The sequence below is a fragment of the Triplophysa dalaica genome, chromosome 10 (assembly GCF_015846415.1).
Source record: "Triplophysa dalaica isolate WHDGS20190420 chromosome 10, ASM1584641v1, whole genome shotgun sequence".
NCBI lineage: Eukaryota > Metazoa > Chordata > Actinopteri > Cypriniformes > Nemacheilidae > Triplophysa > Triplophysa dalaica.
In genome coordinates this window covers 7,924,885-7,943,102 of record NC_079551.1, presented here as the reverse complement: position 1 = coordinate 7,943,102, position 18,218 = coordinate 7,924,885, and the positions used below count along the sequence as shown (strand labels likewise).

The 18,218-nt window shown below is 34.7% G+C and overlaps 2 protein-coding genes and 3 long non-coding RNA genes across 8 annotated transcripts in view; 2 read left to right on the top strand and 3 right to left on the bottom strand.

The window, feature by feature from the left end:
* LOC130429353 (uncharacterized) overlaps positions 1-18,218 on the top strand; it is a 75,868-nt gene that overhangs the window by 37,216 nt on the left and 20,434 nt on the right. The gene's annotated exons all lie outside the window — the stretch shown is intronic.
* LOC130429364 (uncharacterized) lies at positions 3,316-9,485 on the top strand. Its single transcript, XR_008907582.1, has 3 exons — positions 3,316-6,103; positions 6,473-6,614; positions 6,837-9,485. It is a non-coding gene; the product is annotated as an uncharacterized LOC130429364 (long non-coding RNA).
* Positions 6,875-14,706, bottom strand: LOC130429357 (L-asparaginase-like). Of its 4 annotated transcripts, none has more exons than XM_056757880.1 (7): positions 13,890-14,704; positions 13,301-13,434; positions 12,992-13,087; positions 12,733-12,881; positions 12,188-12,271; positions 11,634-11,796; positions 6,875-6,910 (listed from the first exon to the last, which is right to left on the bottom strand). In XM_056757880.1, exons 2-7 carry the CDS (start codon positions 13,418-13,420, stop codon positions 6,893-6,895), a joined length of 630 nt encoding a protein of 209 aa, XP_056613858.1. In that variant the 5' UTR covers positions 13,421-13,434; positions 13,890-14,704; the 3' UTR covers positions 6,875-6,892. The 4 variants fall into 4 exon arrangements, with proteins under 4 accessions (XP_056613858.1, XP_056613856.1, XP_056613855.1 ...); XM_056757878.1 differs by lacking the exon at positions 6,875-6,910 and adding an exon at positions 11,120-11,306 and having other exon boundaries at positions 13,922-14,706; XM_056757877.1 differs by lacking the exon at positions 6,875-6,910 and adding an exon at positions 11,120-11,306 and having other exon boundaries at positions 13,890-14,705.
* LOC130429371 (uncharacterized) lies at positions 15,543-16,715 on the bottom strand. The gene is made up of 2 exons (XR_008907590.1): positions 16,626-16,715; positions 15,543-16,223 (listed from the first exon to the last, which is right to left on the bottom strand). It is a non-coding gene; the product is annotated as an uncharacterized LOC130429371 (long non-coding RNA).
* Positions 16,869-17,393, bottom strand: LOC130429369 (uncharacterized). The gene is made up of 3 exons (XR_008907588.1): positions 17,326-17,393; positions 17,098-17,189; positions 16,869-16,955 (listed from the first exon to the last, which is right to left on the bottom strand). It is a non-coding gene; the product is annotated as an uncharacterized LOC130429369 (long non-coding RNA).

Sequence of the window (18,218 nt, the reverse complement as noted above, 5' to 3'; positions counted from 1 at the left end):
AACAAGAATTTATTTGAGATTTCCTAAGACCATTGTTATATATTTGGCCTATTCTTGTACCTAATCTTTTATCTTCTAAGTAAAGCCTACATGGCTTGTACTTGTGTCAATTTTTTTGCTTGAGTAGCCTATCAAATACATTTTTCTCAAAGTTAGTAGTGCTCTTCTTATTATTCAGTTGTTTTTCTGGACAAAACTTTGGTGCATAACTTGTCTCGCCTTTGCAACACCATGGCAACCAACTAAAAACACTTAAGCAAATGTGTGCCAATTATTTTCACAGTAAGTTAAGTTTATTTACTTCAGAGTTTTACATACTTCATAATCTTCTGATGTCTTATAAATAATTTACATATAGTTTACACAGTACCAAGTATTACTTGGTTTGGAATAAAATAAAAACAAATGTCTGCAACTTCAATGCTTTCTTAAAAAAATTAACTGCATTTAATTTTTTTCTTTATTTAGTTTAACTAAGCAATGACAACTCTGAATTATAGAATGCGATTAAAATCAACATGCTAATTTATTAAATGTACTTACAAGTGTAAGTTCCTTGTGTATATTGGTGCACGTGCGCAGTTACACAGTTCAGCTTGTAGGTAGAGTCCATCTGAACATTACCGAAGGGAATGAAAGTGAAGAAGAATGGTGAGGTATGTTGATGCTTTTCTAGCATATTGTTATTGCTGAATTGCTTTATTTCATTGTTCAATGACATAACAGTCATGTTAAGTGAGTTCTAAGTTAACATTTTGTGTTAGTTCTCTATTTTAATTTCTCTACGTGTTGAATTCTGATTAGCAAACAAGCAACTATTTATTGTTTATATTATTTGTAGAAGATTTAATGTTGTTATGAGTATAATATAGACTAGTATGGAGATTAACACATGAATTCCTGAACTAGTGATATGTAATGGTAATGTAAATTTTGTCTTTTGAAAATGTGTGATTTATAGATAGCTTTTAGTATTACTCCATACTTTATGGATTATATAGACTCCTTTTCTCTTTCATTTGCAGAAGTTGGGTTCTGAAACAAGTGGAAGGATAGATGGTAAGTATTGTGTGTTGCATACTGGCTTATAACATAAAATCTACCAGACCCTCTCAAAGTTGTGTCAGTTTGTTTAATTCAAGTAATGGATGTATAGAACATAAAAAAGCACTCCTGGTCTGTTTATCAGTTCTTTAAAAAGTGCAGCTCGGACAATCAGATTCTAAGTGAGGGCACAATTTTATTTATTCTGAAATGTAATGCCTATCAAGTGCTTAAAGACTCACAAACGCTGCTTTGTGAATTGTTCTTTAGAAGAAAGAGCTAAATTTCAGTTGTATGATTTTGAGTCATCTGAACATGAACACTACGGTTAGAGGTATGCTACAAGTATTTCAAGTGCAAAATAATATCTAAATAGTACGTTCATAAAAATACTTCAACTAGTAGTTTACAAACAATACACCTTGAAGTGTACTTGGAAGTGTACTACCAGTATTGATAGTTACCTATCAGTATATACGCAAGGTTACCTAAAGAAAGCTTACAAGCATACTTAAAATAAATGACTTCCAGTATACTTCTTTTTGATAAGGGTTGACCATTTTATAAAAATTGTATAATTTCCCTTTTCCTCACTTCTTCTTTCGTATTATTCCTTTCTTGTTCATTCTTACTGCACTCAAGAATCACGTGTTATTGTTTTCTAACATAATCCGTTTGGATATATCCCTATTATTTGTCCTATTTAAATTGGCTCTATTATGTATTTCCTCTTCTTTACTTTACGTTACTTAGATCTACCTATTTTTTCAATATTCCACTTACTTGCCATTCTTCTGTTGCTTTATTTCAAATTCAAATCTTCATTTCTGATATACTTAATTGAACGTGAATATTGTTTCTCTTTGTAAAGCTTGTTTTGCTATTTTATCCACAACCTTATTTCCCTTTACTCCCATGTGTGCTGGAACCTGGTGAGGTGTGGAGAGCTGGTAGCGGGAAACAACAGTTAAGAAGTCCGTGGAATGGGAGGGGGCCGGCCAAGGGGGGATGAGCTGTCGGCCGGTGATGCGGCCGGGACCGATTTCGAGAGACTCGGCTTGCACCATTCCAATACGGCGGACGATCTACTGCCAATCTAAAAAGATGTTAATGCGGCATCTAGTTAATTATATCTATGGGTTTTATTTATAAAAGTCATCAAAACAGGGTGTTCGATCGCACCACTGTTTCCGTTTAAAAAACATGGCTGAACCCAGCCCGTGTGTACACGTCACATCACCGCTCAACAAATATATTTATATTGTTCACTACCTTGACCAGCAGATGTCAAAAAATGACAAACAGACAAACATTACGGCAAGTAGTAACAAATGGTTTTATAAATGTAGTGGGAGGACAAATTCAATTCAAGGAACCTTTAATACATGAGGGCCTTTATCCTGTCAAAAGTGTTTCCCTGGTTTTACCCTATCATTTGCATAAAAATACAGTATACGTAATGAGTTGTATCACAAGGCACATCAAATTTAAGCATTTCTCAAAGTACACTGTAAAATCTATTTAGTTGATCTTACTTAAAAAAAAGCATGCAAACCGATTGACTTAAAAGAACTATGAAAAGTGAAATGGTATTGTTGAGTTCAAGTAACTAAAAAAATTGTTCAGATCTACTCTTGACTTAGTGTGGAGTACTCAGAATTAACTATTATTACCAACTTAAGAATTTCCATTGGATTTATTGCACTGTAAACCCGGACAAGTTTGCAATACTAAATTTTGAATACTATATAGCTAAATTAAATTTTAGTATAGTTCACATAAATATTATTCTAAAAATGCATAAATCAAACACCTTGACGTGTGCAACACAAAATGAGTAAGAGGAGACTGATCTCAGAACTGTATGCACAGACTACGCTCATTGGTAAAAAACACATGAGCTTCGCAGACACTAATCACATGCACCTATCTTCTAAACAGTGGTTACCACAAATCTGAAAAATATGTCAAACTCTTCTAAATATCTAAGAGAAGTGAACATTAAACACTATCAAGTCTTTAACTTGACTAAAAGCATATAAAATAATCATATTTTTAAAAATGTAAGCGTTACCTCGTAATAGGCGCATTACCGCCACCTCCTGCTCCGGAGTGTTGAACAGAGTTCTATATTTTGTTTATTAACCCTATCTGCCTCCCTAATAAATTCAAAGAAAGCTTTATTGTTTACCTCACTTGAGCATTTTATTAATGTGCTTCATGATTTCTACTTTCCTCATTTCTTCATCATATTAATCCTTTCTTTTTCATGCTTACTGTACTCAAGAATCACATGTGCTATTGTTTCCTCAACATAACATTGTGGGGGCGTGGTCAGCTCGAAATTCCTTTTCAAGTCCACATTGAATTTTGCACCACTCAACGCGCTGTGTGTAAATGAAAATGCAGTCCCAAATGTTCAACCTGTTAATGAAAATGCATTAAGGGAAAATGATATTAGAATTTACTTTTTGCTACAATTTTGCTTGACTATCTTAAATATGTATAATCAATCCGGGAATGCATTTTCATTTTAATTTTGCAACTTCAAGAGCTTTGAAAATATCCATTTAAATAACTTATTAAAACTACTGTAGGAACTGACAAATGTAATTTATATAATTGAATTTTTATTTTCATTTTGCACCTAATGTTGCACATACGTTATTTGAAATATGTATTTAGATACACAATTGCATTGTCAATTTACATACTGCATTGCCATTTTGCATATTACATTACAAATTGAATTTTGCACCACATATGCTTCCATAGAAAGAAAGGCAAACTGGTTTGGAAAGACATGAGGGCGTCATGTTTTGTGAGGGAAAACCCAGTCATTGCGATGTAATGGCACCATCTAGTGGACAAAGTAGAGGCCACATGCCAAAAAGCATTATTGACGAGGAACAGTCTGCACATCAGTAATAATATTAGATTGATACTTGATATGGTAGACTATAAGGAGTATATTTTAGATGATAGAAGATTTTTTTAAATCTGTCAAAACTTTATACAAAGGATGTACCCATGGGCGTAAATCTCATTTAACAGTAGGGGCAATACACATGAAATTTCTCAGGAGCAATTTTTGAAGGGGACACAAATAATACCACACGAAGCAACAATATGCATTAGGTTCATAGGTTTATCATTCAGACTTGCAGTCATATTATAACTGAGCTGAACAGTCACATACTGTAATACAAGTGAACACTAAAGCTTTTTTCCATTTATATATTTTTTGTCTCTGTTGTGAAGACAGGAAACAATTATAAACACACACTACCCATGGTACTACGTGTTAACAATGAGTCACTTTTTAAACACTTGTTATCCTGATTTATACTGAATTGAATTGAATTGACAAAGTCACCGTATATCGACTTTAATTTGTATCCATCTAAAGGAAATTGTTTTCGTTTTAGATGTACAGAAGACGTGCTGAGATTTAATTGAGAATTTTTAGCAGATTTTCAGGCTGGATTTAACACAAACAAACCGTCGAAAGAATAGCCGAGAACTTCTAATTGGCTAACACAACTATCAATTAAGCTTGTCAAGTATCATGAACTTATTTTTTCCAGGATTTTTGTTATTATAATATTGTTTGTACTGACATTAAAAGCTATAAAACAACAACACTTTAATAAATAAAATATTTGTATAACAATTAACCCGTCGAGTCTATTTATCACGGTGGGCGGAGCTACGCCGTCAGGCCAGTCCATTGGCTACGGTTCTGAATGACAGCACTAAGAACACATTTCTCTGATTGGTCGAGAGATTTGTCGAGTAGACGGAGCCAACCTGAGATTCGACCTCTTGTTTCGACACTTTGCTTTAGATCCTGCATCAAAATACAAGACTAGAGAATAGAGTCAAATGTAATTCGAATTTAAACAGAAATTTGTCTAAATATTTGAACGATTACATTGTTTTAATTTGACCAGTAAGTGGCGGTAACGCACTCATAAAACAGCGAAATACGAATCACGTTACACAAGGACACATCGAGCAAACCCGCCAAAAAACCTGAGGGGGATCATCACATACATGTAAGATTTGACATGTCTTGTAGTTCTTCGGGTATTTGTGTTCGTTTCCTGACTAAAATTGTCGGGTTGAAAATTATGAATTTAAAATGTACATTTGTGATTTAAAAATACAGATTTTATAGCACGATTTATATTATGACCAGCATTCAGTTTACACATGAACAATGACAATAACGCTAAACGTGCTAACGTTGAAGGACGTATATTGCAAATACTGACAAAACGTTTTGAATCAATTAATTGTTTCATTTAGCATCTTAAGTGTGGAAGCATATTGGTTGCTATATTTACGGTGGCCGGAAAGTGCAAAACAACATTACGAAGTGTGAAACACTTTTACGAAGCTCGAGACAAATTTACATTTTGGAAAACATTTTTACCTATCATAAAACACAATTACATGGGAAAAACACTTTTACCAAGTACGAAACAAATTTACATTTTAGAAAACAAATTAAGAAGACGCAAAACACTTTCACCAGTCCGCAAACAAATTTACAATGACAGATTCTTCACGGAAAGGGAATGTACCACACACCGGAAGTGACGCGGTAAAAGGTGTTGTTTTTGGTGAGCGCGGTAAATTCGTGTTGTGGTTGTGGAGTAAATGGCGTAAATAAACTTTATGGTGACAGAACATGGACTGCGGCCGAGGGATGTTTTGCCCGTTTTGTGGCAAACACGTGAGCAGCTTAACGCGGTTTTGCTTTACGTGTGGTCGGTGTTTGGAGTTTCTAAAGAACGCGGACCAGACGGAAACACCAGACACACTGCATCAATGTGCTCAATATATTAACGAGGGCCACTCGTACGCTGTAATCGTGGACATGATGTCAAGTCTACACGGTGTAAACATCAGCTTGAGGACTCTTAAAAGTAAACTGAACGAAGCCGGGTTGTACCGCAGAAAGGATTATTCCTCTCCAAACTCCGTGAGTAACGCCATCAGATTGGAACTTCGTGGACCTGGACAACTATTTGGCTACCGCACGATGTGGCAGGTACTTAAACAGAAGTACAATTTTCGAGTGAAGAGAGATGATGTGATGAATTTGCACCCGGAGCTTAATCCTCGAGGGTGTGAGAGCAGAACACGCAGAAGGTTTACAAGAAGAACGTACCACTCCATGGGACCTAACTATATGTGGCACGCAGATGGTTATGATAAGCTCAAACACAATAAAGATCAATACAAAATGTAAAACAAATACAGCCCGCCAGGAAAAGTAGTTATTCCTGAAAAGAAAAGAAAAGAAAATGACCAAAAGATGCAGACCATAAATTTCATTACGACTAACCTTTGATTTTATTATTCAAACATATGTGTATATGCTTAAAAGTATAACTACAATTTGTGTCAATTTCTATAGGTCTCAGTTCTGGATGGAGTTATTTGCAGACCTTAGAGAAGCCGGATACTTAAACGGGAATCATGAGCAACAGTTTGAGGGATTTTGAAATAAGGGATGATGACATTTCTTTGTTGATTTGTCATTACCTTGCTGATGTCTGGTAAGTATATATCTTACAAAGTCTTTTTTTACGTGCATAATGAGTCTTGCAGTAGTCGACAGTAAGCAATACAACTATGAAGTATAAAACAATGATGAAATGCAAGACAAAATGATATATAATGTTAGTTTATTAAAACACATTTATAACGCTGATAAAACACAAATATTATTGACAAAAGAAAAAATAACAGAACAGAAATATTTACATGTTTATCTACAGTACAGGGCAGAGAGTCTGCAGAATGGGAAAGATTACAGCGAGACTCTTCTCCTCCTTTACACGGGCACAGAGGACTGCAAGAGAAAGGAAAAGTGTGCATGAGTTAAGAAAAAGTTCACAACAAAATGAAACAAAATGTCTTTCATCATTTACACATCCTTAGAACTTTCTTTCTTGAACACAAGAAAATTGAACACAAACAGTTTTATATATATATATTTTTTGCACGAAGTAACATATACATAACAAACTGCCGAGGCTCTGCAGTAATTATCACACAAGAAAAGAATACAGTTGTAATTTTCAGAGAAAACGGTAAAACAGCTTCTTTATTTGTACTATAGAAAATAGCATGAAGATCATTTTAAATGTCCACTTCTAATATTGTTCAATAAGAAAGTTTTTTATACCAATGGCGTGGTTCTGTAGTCCACTAGTTTGGAGATCATGGTTTTGTTCCCCAACTGAACAGCCTCCTTCATTGCTGTCCACCCATTGTAGTCAGTGGTGTCCATGTCCACCCCTGACAGAAACCAGGCATGAAGTAGCGCATGATCTCTCTTGCGTACTGTTCTGTAGAGGGACAGTTGAAACAAAACCATTTATGACTCATAGATATGTATGTGTTATAGAAAATGTGTGCAATTTGGGGAAAAATGCTTGTTGCTTATATACATATGTAAGTGGAAAAAATGAAAGAATTGACCAAATTACTGCTTACTGGATCATTTCAATGGCAATTCTCACTTGGTGTAGTTTCAAAGTGAACCCTCTCAACCGCAGAAGCTTGATAACTCTAAAATGCCTACAAGACACAGCAGTCTATACCTGATAAATCCGGGAGCATGTCACAGAAGAACTATTTTTAGTAATTTAACTTTTTATCTCCATGCACCTGTTTAGGTTGCCAGTCCATCACAGTTACATATAAGGTCAATTGAGCATCTCTATTTGAACATGGCAATAAATGAATGAATGGCTAGTGAATGTCAATTTAGCTAAAAAAACTTCTTGGGCTGGTTTCCCAGATAGGGGTTATTTTAAACCGGGACTATAGGCCTTAGGTAATTTAGGACATTAAGGTAGTTTTTAAAAACATGACTTGTGTGCTTTTTAAAACAAAACAACTCCACTGATGTATTTTAACATATGTCAGTGCAATTTTATTTTAGACAGCTCTTACATTTTTTTTTTTAAGTCTAGACTTAAACCCTGTCCGGGCAACCGCCCCATTGAGTTCACAGCCTGTTTAAATTCCAAAAAGGCTTTTATTTACCTGTTCTTAATATTCAAGTGTAATGGGCATTTTCCAGAGCTGTTCACAGAGTCAGGTGAAGCCCCTTTTCCCAGCAGGAACATTGCCATGTCCAAGTTGCCCAATTCACAGGCTGTATGGAGAGGTGTTTGTCCATTATAGTCTCCTGAATTGACATCCACCTTCAAACGATTGTCAGAAATGTAGAAGAAAAGGCAAAATGTTGCCAATTACACATTTCATTATTTGCTGTGTTGGTTCAGATATATTGTTATGTATTATATATATATATATATTATATATTCTTATGTCTTATATATTCTAACTCATCTAACAATGAGTTAGATTACGTGTTCTAGGAGGACAAGAAGAGCGTTGAAATCATTGTTCTTCACAGCATTAGACGCAAGCGAGGGAAGGGTTCTTTCAATCAATATATGCTTCCCCTGGGAAATAGATGTTTTAATCAAATAAACGGACAACCAAAGCATTGATCTAACTCTCAAAAATGAATTCACAAACTGAACTTTAAATGTGTAAGGCTGCGTCTAAAAACAATACAAATTGAATTGTATAGTGAATATATAAAAAATGTGAACGTAAAGCACATCTGACACGGCTCACAACTAAACATACCTGCTGGCTTCTGATATCAACCCAGTTGAGTTCCATCACTTCCTCCAACATGTTCAGGGGTGGTCCATCACACAACACTCTATTGAGGTCTATCTTTAAAGCACCTGGTGTCTGCATTATAAAACTGTGAAGTGGACAGAAAAGAAGAATACACTCAACAAACAAAAACACAAATTTGAATGAAAGTAATATTCCCTTTAAATTCACTCTAAAAACGTTTCAAGCCCGAGTGATGATCGGGGGCCAGTTGTATAGCTAAAAAGTCTCAACAACTATTCTCACGGACTAGCAATTAGTTAGGACTAATCGGTCTTGTGTTTCATATTTCAAAGAGACCAATCTGCTTTTTTATGTAACTGTGAGAATCTGGATTTCGTCCTGTCCTCCACAAATACTGGATCTGTGTTTATACCAATATTCATCATATGTATTCATTCCTTTATTTTATTATTCACTTCTATTCATAATATTTGCTCCTTACTGTCTTGTTGTTTAACCTCGTTGACAGTTGTATCATGTCTTATGCTCTCTTATGTTGATATAAGTAGCTGTTGTTCTCCATCTCAAGGTTCCTAATGATGCCTATGGACGATTGTTGTGTTATTGTAATATTAAATATGTAATCATATCTGATTGTTCATGAGGAATAGACTAAACAGAAAGTCTGGTGATTTTCCACTGTTTTGGTGGTTTTATATGACACCTCCTGGTTCAAACTTATAAATATTAGTCCGAAAACAATAAACATGGGACTCTGATTGAACAAGCACTTGTGTCTGTGTCAAACTTTGTCTCCAGGATCCTGAAACTCTGTGTGTTCCGTCGATTAGACTATTCAACCGTAGATTATTATTTAGACAAGGGGACATAAGAAGTTTACATTCTTACAGTAACTGACTTGAAGAAGTTATGACCAGTCTTGAAGAAAAAACAGACGACTAGTCAAGCAGTTTATGCAACTGGCACCAGATCAGATGTCTATGTTCTGTAGCCTTCAACTTTTCTTCAGCAGAGACCTATGACGCGCCCAAGTGGATAACTGCAGTATTACGTTTTTAGGGATGGTTTTAAAATGTACATCTAATATGTATATATATATATATACAGTGTATATTGTAGTGATAAATTGTCCTGCATTTTTTTAAGTTCTTTCTTCAGTTTTGGATGAGAACATGTTGGTTTGGAGTCAGACCGTTTCATTTAATGAATGCAAAATCTCACAGTGAAATTAACAAATGTATAAGATATATAACATCTTTATCCAATCCTTGATCATTGAAGTATAGTAATATGTCCAATCCCGTCAGCTGTAAAGCAATGTTTAACTCTTCATAATAAACCGTTTCATATCAACCCAAAGCAATTTTGTGTGAATGCAATGGAAAAATAAAAAATAAATGGTTTCTTTTTCAATATGACAAGAACAACAATGGTAGTAAATATTCAGTTTTAAACTTTCCAGCACATGTTTAGCTGTTTATATCCTATGCATAATTTTAATGGACACTTCTTTTACTTTATTATCAATAAAAAACTATCCACTGTTCGCCAAGCTTTACGCCAATTCACGTCTCCAAACACTGAAGTCCAAAAGAAATGAGCATGACGAATTCTATGTGAGGGGACCTGCGGTGTATGTAGATAGAAATAGCTCATTCTAAGACAATAATAACATAAAGCTTCTGTCTGGTCTAGCACCTATGGGTTTTTTGTCTCTGTCCTCAGTTTGTGTCGGGCACATGGCTTTGTTGTGACAGCTCGCCATGTGTCTGGAGTCCGTGTTGAACCCGCCCCTCTTGTTACCTTGTTAATTCTTTCAGTACAGTTTCCATGTTTCACCTGGGGTTTCTGATTTTCAGCTCTTTTCTTTGGCTGTTCCTCGTTATCTCACTGTTTGAATTCCCTTATAAACCCGTGTTTCTCTTGTCCTGTGTCAGTCCGTTTTGGTTTAATCACCTTATGGTTGTCCGTGTTGTATCATGGCCTTCCATATTTATAGCAATAAAAAGCCCTTTTCCACGTCTTGCATATTGCCTGGTTTAACTTTGATCATGAGAAGGATTCTTGTTGATCTATTAACTCCCATCTTATTAACAAGCATACGATAAAAAACCATTTCATGTCAATCAAGTTTAGTCAGAACTCAATATAAAAGGTGCTCTGTGAAAAATACCAAACACATCGTTTCCAAAGAATAGTTTGAGGGATTTTGAAATAAGGGATGATGACACGTCTTTGTTGATTTTTCATTACCTTGCTGACGTCTGGTAAGTTTATAACTTACAAAGTCTTTTTTTACAAGCATAATGACTCCTGCTGTAGTCGACAGTAAGCAATAAAACTATGAAGTATAAAACGATGATGAGAATGCAAGACAAAATGATATTGCATGTTAGTTTATAAAGTTTATTCAAACACATTTATAACGCAGATAAAACACCAATCTTATTGACAAAAGAACACAAAAAGAAAAAAGAACAGAACTATTTACAAGTTTATCTACAGTACAGGGCAGAGAGTCTGCAGAAGGGGAAAGATTAAAGCGAGACTCTTCTCCTCCTGTACACGGGCACAGCGGACTGCAAGAGAAAGGAAAAGTGTGAATGAGTTAAGAAAAAGTTCACAACAAAATGAAACAAAATGTCTTTCCTCATTTACACATCCTTATAACTTTCTTTCTTTAATTGAACACAAACAGTTTTAAAATATAAATATTTTGCACAAAGTAACATATACATAACAAACTGCCGAGGTTCTGCAGTAATTATCACATAAGAAAAGAATACAGTTGTAATTATCAGAGAAAAAAGATTGAACAGCTTCTTTATTTGTACTATAGAAAATAGCATGAAGATCATTTTATAATGTCCACTTCTAATATTGTTCAATAAGAAAGTTTTTTATACCAGTGGCGTGCTTCTGTAGTGCACTAGCTTGGTTATCATGGTGTTTTCCCCCAAGCGAACAGCCTCCTTCATTGCTGTCCACCCATTGTAGTCAGAGGTGTCCATGTCCACCCCTGAGAGAAACCAGGCATGCAGTAGCGCATGATCTCTCTTTCGTACTGTTCTGTAGAGGGACAGTTGAAACAAAACCATTTGTGGCATAAAGATATGTTAAATAATATATTTTAGAAAATGTGTGTAATCTAAGAAAAAATGCTTCTTGTTTCCTATATACAGTTATATGTGGATCTAAAAAGTCTACACACTTTTGTTAAAATTGCTGTTTTTTTGTCATGTAAAAAAGGAAATCAAGAAGAATCATGTCGGAACATGTTCCACCTTAACTGTAAAATTGCAACCTATATATTTAAGTGAATAACAAAAAGAATCATTTAAATGAAAATAATGTTTTTGCAATAACCAGGTTTTAACCTTGCAATCTGATCAAGGGTGTGTAGACTTTTTAGATCCACTCTATTAGTAAAAATGAAAGAATTGACTAAATTAGTGCTTACTGGATCAATTCCACGCCAATTCTCACTGGGTGTAGTTTAACAGTGAACCCTTTCCACCTCAGGAGCTCGATAACTAGAAAATTCCTACAAGACACAGCAGTCTATATGCTAAAAATATGGGAGCAGTTCATACTAGAAGAACTATTTGAGCAATTTAAAGATTTATTTCCATACACACTTTCAGGTTGCCAGTCCATCACAGTTACATGTATGTGCAACTGAGCATCTCTAATTCAACATGTGAAATTGTGATAAGCCACCTTTGAAAACTGTTTTTGAAATTGACAATGAACAGTTGAATAGTTTTTGTTCATGAAGAGATGGAAACACCCCCATTCAATAGGTCTGGTGTTACGCCTGATGCTTGTCAAGAAACTGAACTATTAATTTGGCCTGAAACTATGGGATTCTTCCAAGGTAAGATGGGGCAACATAAATGAATGAATGGCTCTTTAGTAGTTGAATATCAATGCAGCTTAACAAACAAATCATTGGAGCTCATTGAGTTCACAGCCTGATTAAATTACATAAATGCTTGAGATTACCTGTTCTTAATGGCCAAGTGTAATGGGCAATGTTTAGAGCGGTTCACTGCACCATTGTCCAGTAGGAACATAACCATTTCTCCATTTCCCAACTGACAGGCTGTATGGAGAGGTGTATATCCCATATAGTCTTCAGAATTGACATCCACCTTCAAGTGATTATCAAAAATGAAAAAGATTTTCCAATTATGAATTTCACTGTTTGCTGTGTTGGTTACAGCATATTTTTACATAAACATTGTAACAGTTAGTTGATTACATGTTCTAGGAGGACTTGAAGATCGATGAAATGATTGTTCTCCACAGCACGAGAGGCAAGGGAACTAAGAGTCTTTGCCATCAATTGTAACTTCCCCTAAGAAATATTTGAAAAAGATTTAATAAAAAAATAACTGTCGATCACAGTGCTGATCTAACTCTCAAAAATGTATTTGTAAACTGAAATTAAAATGTGAAAATCTGCGTCGAAAAAACTACAAATTTGATTGTAAAGTGTAGGGCAGACTATATAAAAAATGTGCATGTACAGCACTGACAGAGCTCACAATTACTGTACAACTAAACATACCGGCTGGGTTCTTTCATGAAGCCAGTTGAGTTTCATCACTTCTTCCAGAATATTCAGGAACTTCTCGTTGTGGATCACCAATCTACTGAGGTCTATCTCCAAATAATCTGGTGTCTGCATGATAAATCTGTGACCTGCACACAAAAGGAGCATACACTCAACAAACCAAAAGAAATGTGAATAAAAGATGTCTTCCCTTAAAATTTACTCCATAAACCTTTCAAGCCCAGATCAGATTTCCCCTTTTCTTCAGCCGAGACCTATGACGCCTCCCAGTGGATAACTGCGATATTACACATTCACACGTCTAACAGTTCACGGAACATTTTTTACATACGTTTCTAGGGATGGTTATAAAATGTTCATCTAATATGTATATATATATACAGTGTATATTGTAGTGATAAATTGTCCTGCATTTTTTAAAGTTCTTTCTTCAGTTTTGGATGAATACAGCCCCTCGTACTGCACGACCAATTTACCATCGTAATGCAGCCAGAATCGTGATCGTACACGGAAAGCTTCAAGGCGGTTTACGATCTGTGTGAGGTAAACTATTACATACCAAAAGCTACCAGATGAAACAAACCTTAAAAGTTGTGTCTGGAAATATCTGCTAACCTGCTTCAAATTGAACAAGAACAGAAGCTGATGAATGTTTACAGTTCGTGCGGTTGTTGCCTGGGTAACCTGCCTCTCAACGTATCCGCCTTTTCTTCACAACAAGATATCGCGATAACAGCGGCTTCTTCTTTTAGAGATTTATGGTGGTTTGCAAACAGATATTTGGTGCATTCCCTTCACATACTGGGCTGGAGTGTGGAACGGTGATGGATAGCTAAACGGAGAGTATAAGATTGCTTCATCTTGTTAAAAACACATCTTTATGACGCGATTGGAAATGAGATCGCAAATATTGTTATTAGAGGTGAACATATTATGGATAGAAAATGTAACAATTTTCCTATTAGAAAGTGTCTCATCCAAAATGTTTGTTTCTGTCCAAATGCACTTGTGAAACGGAAGCCCATTTTTTCACATCTCTTTTATTGAGAAAATATGGTGAGAATGTAATAGTTTCGTATTGCCCAATAAGGTAAAGGAAATTAATTTTAAGACATTGCACAGATATTATCCATGTAATGCTTTCATTAATAAGTTTAATAAGGACGTCTGACCATTAAGTTAATTTTAAACTTAAACCAGAAACATTTACACATTTCTTCTGCAGTGGTAGTTTTCACAAGATTTTTGAAAGTGTTTATGCTGATTTTTGATTTCATAAGTTCATTGTCAAAGATAATCCTATGATTATTGTCTTGGACTTCAACACTGGCTCTTCTCGACAAAACACTGAAATAAATGATACTTCTTGTGAAATTTCACCTGTATAAAGCTAAGAAAATATCTATGACACCCCCTTTTACCTTTTATTTTTGCTTACATTTCAAGCTTTGAGTCACTTGCCACAAACACTTAATACAAGAAAGGTTTTAGAAATATCTGCTCTAATAATAGAAATACATGATAGATTGTGTTCTTGTATTATCTGGAAAATGTCCAATGTATACTGTGTCTAACAACATTGTTTGAATTTTTTTCTTTTGATTATGTATATTGATGTAGGAGGATGTGTTATTGACATAAAGCCAGTTGACTTTCAGCACTTTGTCCAGCCTTTCCAGGAACTCCTTTTCACGGACCACAGTTCTACTGAGGTTTATCTTCACAGTGTAAATCATCTAATGTTAGTGACTGCATTATAAAAACTGTGACGTGGACAGAAAACAAGCATACACTCAAGAAACAAACAAATGGTGAATTAAAGATGTCTTCCCTTGACATTCATTGCATAAACTTTTCAAGCCCGGATGATCAGATCAGATGTACGTTTTTTGGAATGGTTTTAACACTTACATCTTCAAATATATATTGTTGTCATATAATGTCCTGCGTTGTCACAAACATTTCTCTTTTTGTCATTTTCAGTAGTTTTGGATGAATACAGCACACAACCAATTGTCCATCGTAATGTAACCTGCATTGTGAACAGAAAGCTCACGTTCTGTGTGACGTAAACTATAGCTTGGCTGTAAAAACAAATATCTTAACCTAACTTACCTCATGAAATATACCTTTAATCCAGTTCAGAAACATGTCTTATAAACATGATGCAAACTGTTGTCGTGTCAGAAATTACTGCTAAACAGCTGCGAATTTAGGAAGAACAGAAGCCAATGAATGTATTTTTGATGTCGTTGTTGCTTTTATTAATGCCATATCGTGAATACAAAGAGAAACATTCACATTATATAAGCCGGAGTCTGATTACTTGGAGCAAAAAAGAGAGAGAAAAATAAAATAAATAATAAAAGAATAGGGTTAATCAACAATAGCATATTTGTTCGTAATTTTAAAAGCTCTGATTGCTTTTCTAGTTGTACAATTTTGTGAAATATTAAAATAAACAATCATTTCATTTCAGGAATGTTAAAATTTCCCTGTAAAATTAACGATTGTTTAGATATATTTCATCTTTATCCAAACCTTGATCATTAAAGTACAGCAATATGTCAAATCCCGTCAGCTGTAAAGCAATGTTTAACTCTTCATAATAAAACGTTCCACATTAACCCAAAACATTTTGTGTGAATGCCATGGAAAACTATATGGTTTCTTATTCAATATGACAAAAACAACAAGAGTAGTGAATATTCAGTTTAAAACTTTCCCGTACATGTTTAGCTGTATACATCCAATGCACTATTTTAATGGACACTTCTTTTACTTTATTATCAATAAAAAAGTATCCACTGTTCGCCAAGCTTTACGCCAATTCACGTCTCCAAACACTGAAGTCCAAAAGAAACGAGCATGACGAATTCCATATGAGGGGACAGTAGTGTATGTAGATAAGCTCATTCTAAGACGATAAAAACATAACGCTTCATTATGTAAGGTCTTTACAAACCTCTTAAGACATACTGTAGTTATGTATATTATATTAGATTCCGGTCAATAGATCCTCCACAATCTACACACTGGACATTTAAATGAGATTGCTTATCCTTTTTAATGCAAAAGACATAAATGTTACAAAGATGCAGCTGTTTTTCAGTTAAAGGAATAAATGAAGAGATAACAAAAGTAGTTTGTGTATTTACAAGTTCGACTTTAAATTCTATTCAAGTGTAAATGTGTAATGTTGTGTTAACGTAACTTTCACAACATACTGTGTTACTGGAACTGTTAGAGATTGGAAGAACTCATTGACTGTCATTCACAATGAAGGATTGGACATGTGTCTTTGTGGATTTGTCATTACCTTGCTGATGTCTGGTAAGTTTATAACTTACAAAGTCTTTTTTTTAAGTGCAAAATGACTCCTGCTGTAGTGGACAGTAAGCAATAAAACTATGAAGTATAAAACAATGATGAGAATGATATCGCACAATGATATCGCATGTTAGTTTATAAAGTTTATTCAAACACATATATAAAGGTAACAAAAAAAATATATTTTTTAGTATATGAAAAAAGAACAGAAAAAAGAACAGAACTATTTACATGTTTATCTACAGTACAGGGCAGAGAGTCTGCAGAAGGGAAAAGATCACAGCGAGACTCTTCTCCTCCTTTACACAGGCACAGAGGACTGCAAGAGAGAGAAAAAGTGTGTATGAGATAAGAAAAAGTCTTTCATCATCTAGTAATCCTCATAACTTTCTTTCTTAAATTGAACACAAACAATTATATACACATTGAATTTTACTCAGAATCCGCTCACACATTCTCACCTTGATCATCTCTTTGTAAGTCAGGAACAAGATGTATTTGTCTTTGTATGAGATACATCCTATGATGTGGTGGAACCAACATCCATCAAGCACTAAGAACCAAACAGAACATTTATTCAACCCCAAGGACACAAAAATGCATTAAATAGCAAGCATGACATCAAGACAGCTCGATTGGTTAAAACTAAATATATCAAATTGTTTGTGTAAAATTTATCTCATGCACACTTTTCCTTTCTCTTGCAGTCGTCTGTGCCCGTGTAAACAGGAGGAGAAGAGTCTCACTGTAATCTTTCCCCTTCTGCAGACTCTCTGCCCTGTTCTGTATATAAATTTGAAAATAGTTCAGTTCTTTTTTGTGTTCTTTTATCATGTACTGAATAAGTTTTGTATTTTATCAGCTTTATATATATGTTTGAATAAACTTCATAAACTTACATGCAATATCATTTTTTGTCTTGCATTCTCATCATCATTTTATACTTCATAGTTTTATTGCTTGTTATCAATTAACGTAGGCTTGTTATCAATTAGAGCAAGAGTCATTGTGCACGTAAAAAATATATATTTTTTAATTTCTTCTAAAGACAAAGACATCTTCATCTCTTATTTCGAAATCACTCAAACGGTCAATATATTCTTTGGAAATGATGTGAGTGTCTTTCGCATGTAACACCATTCCTTGTGAAAAGTTTCTCACCGAGCACCTTGCATTCTTCTTGATTCACTTTTGAATTCTGACTAAACTAGATCGATGCCGAATCATTGAGATGAAATGAATTTATATCGTCTGCTTGCATTAATCCTTCTCATATGAGGCCATTATGATATACAGATTTATATTTTTTATTACTGAATATGCATTCATACAGAGTATGCAGAGAAAAGCTCACAATGCATTATTATTCATTATTGTGTAACTCATTGATGTCCCAGATGAAGTTAAGTGGAAGGCCCTTCATTTTTTCCTGGAAGACGCGGTCAAATCCTTCATTCTGAGATACAGTCAATGAGTTCTTCCAATCTCCAACTGTTCCTGTAACACAGTATGTTAAGAAGGTTACGTTAACACAACATTACACATTTACACTTACTACAATAACATTTAAAGAAAAACTTGT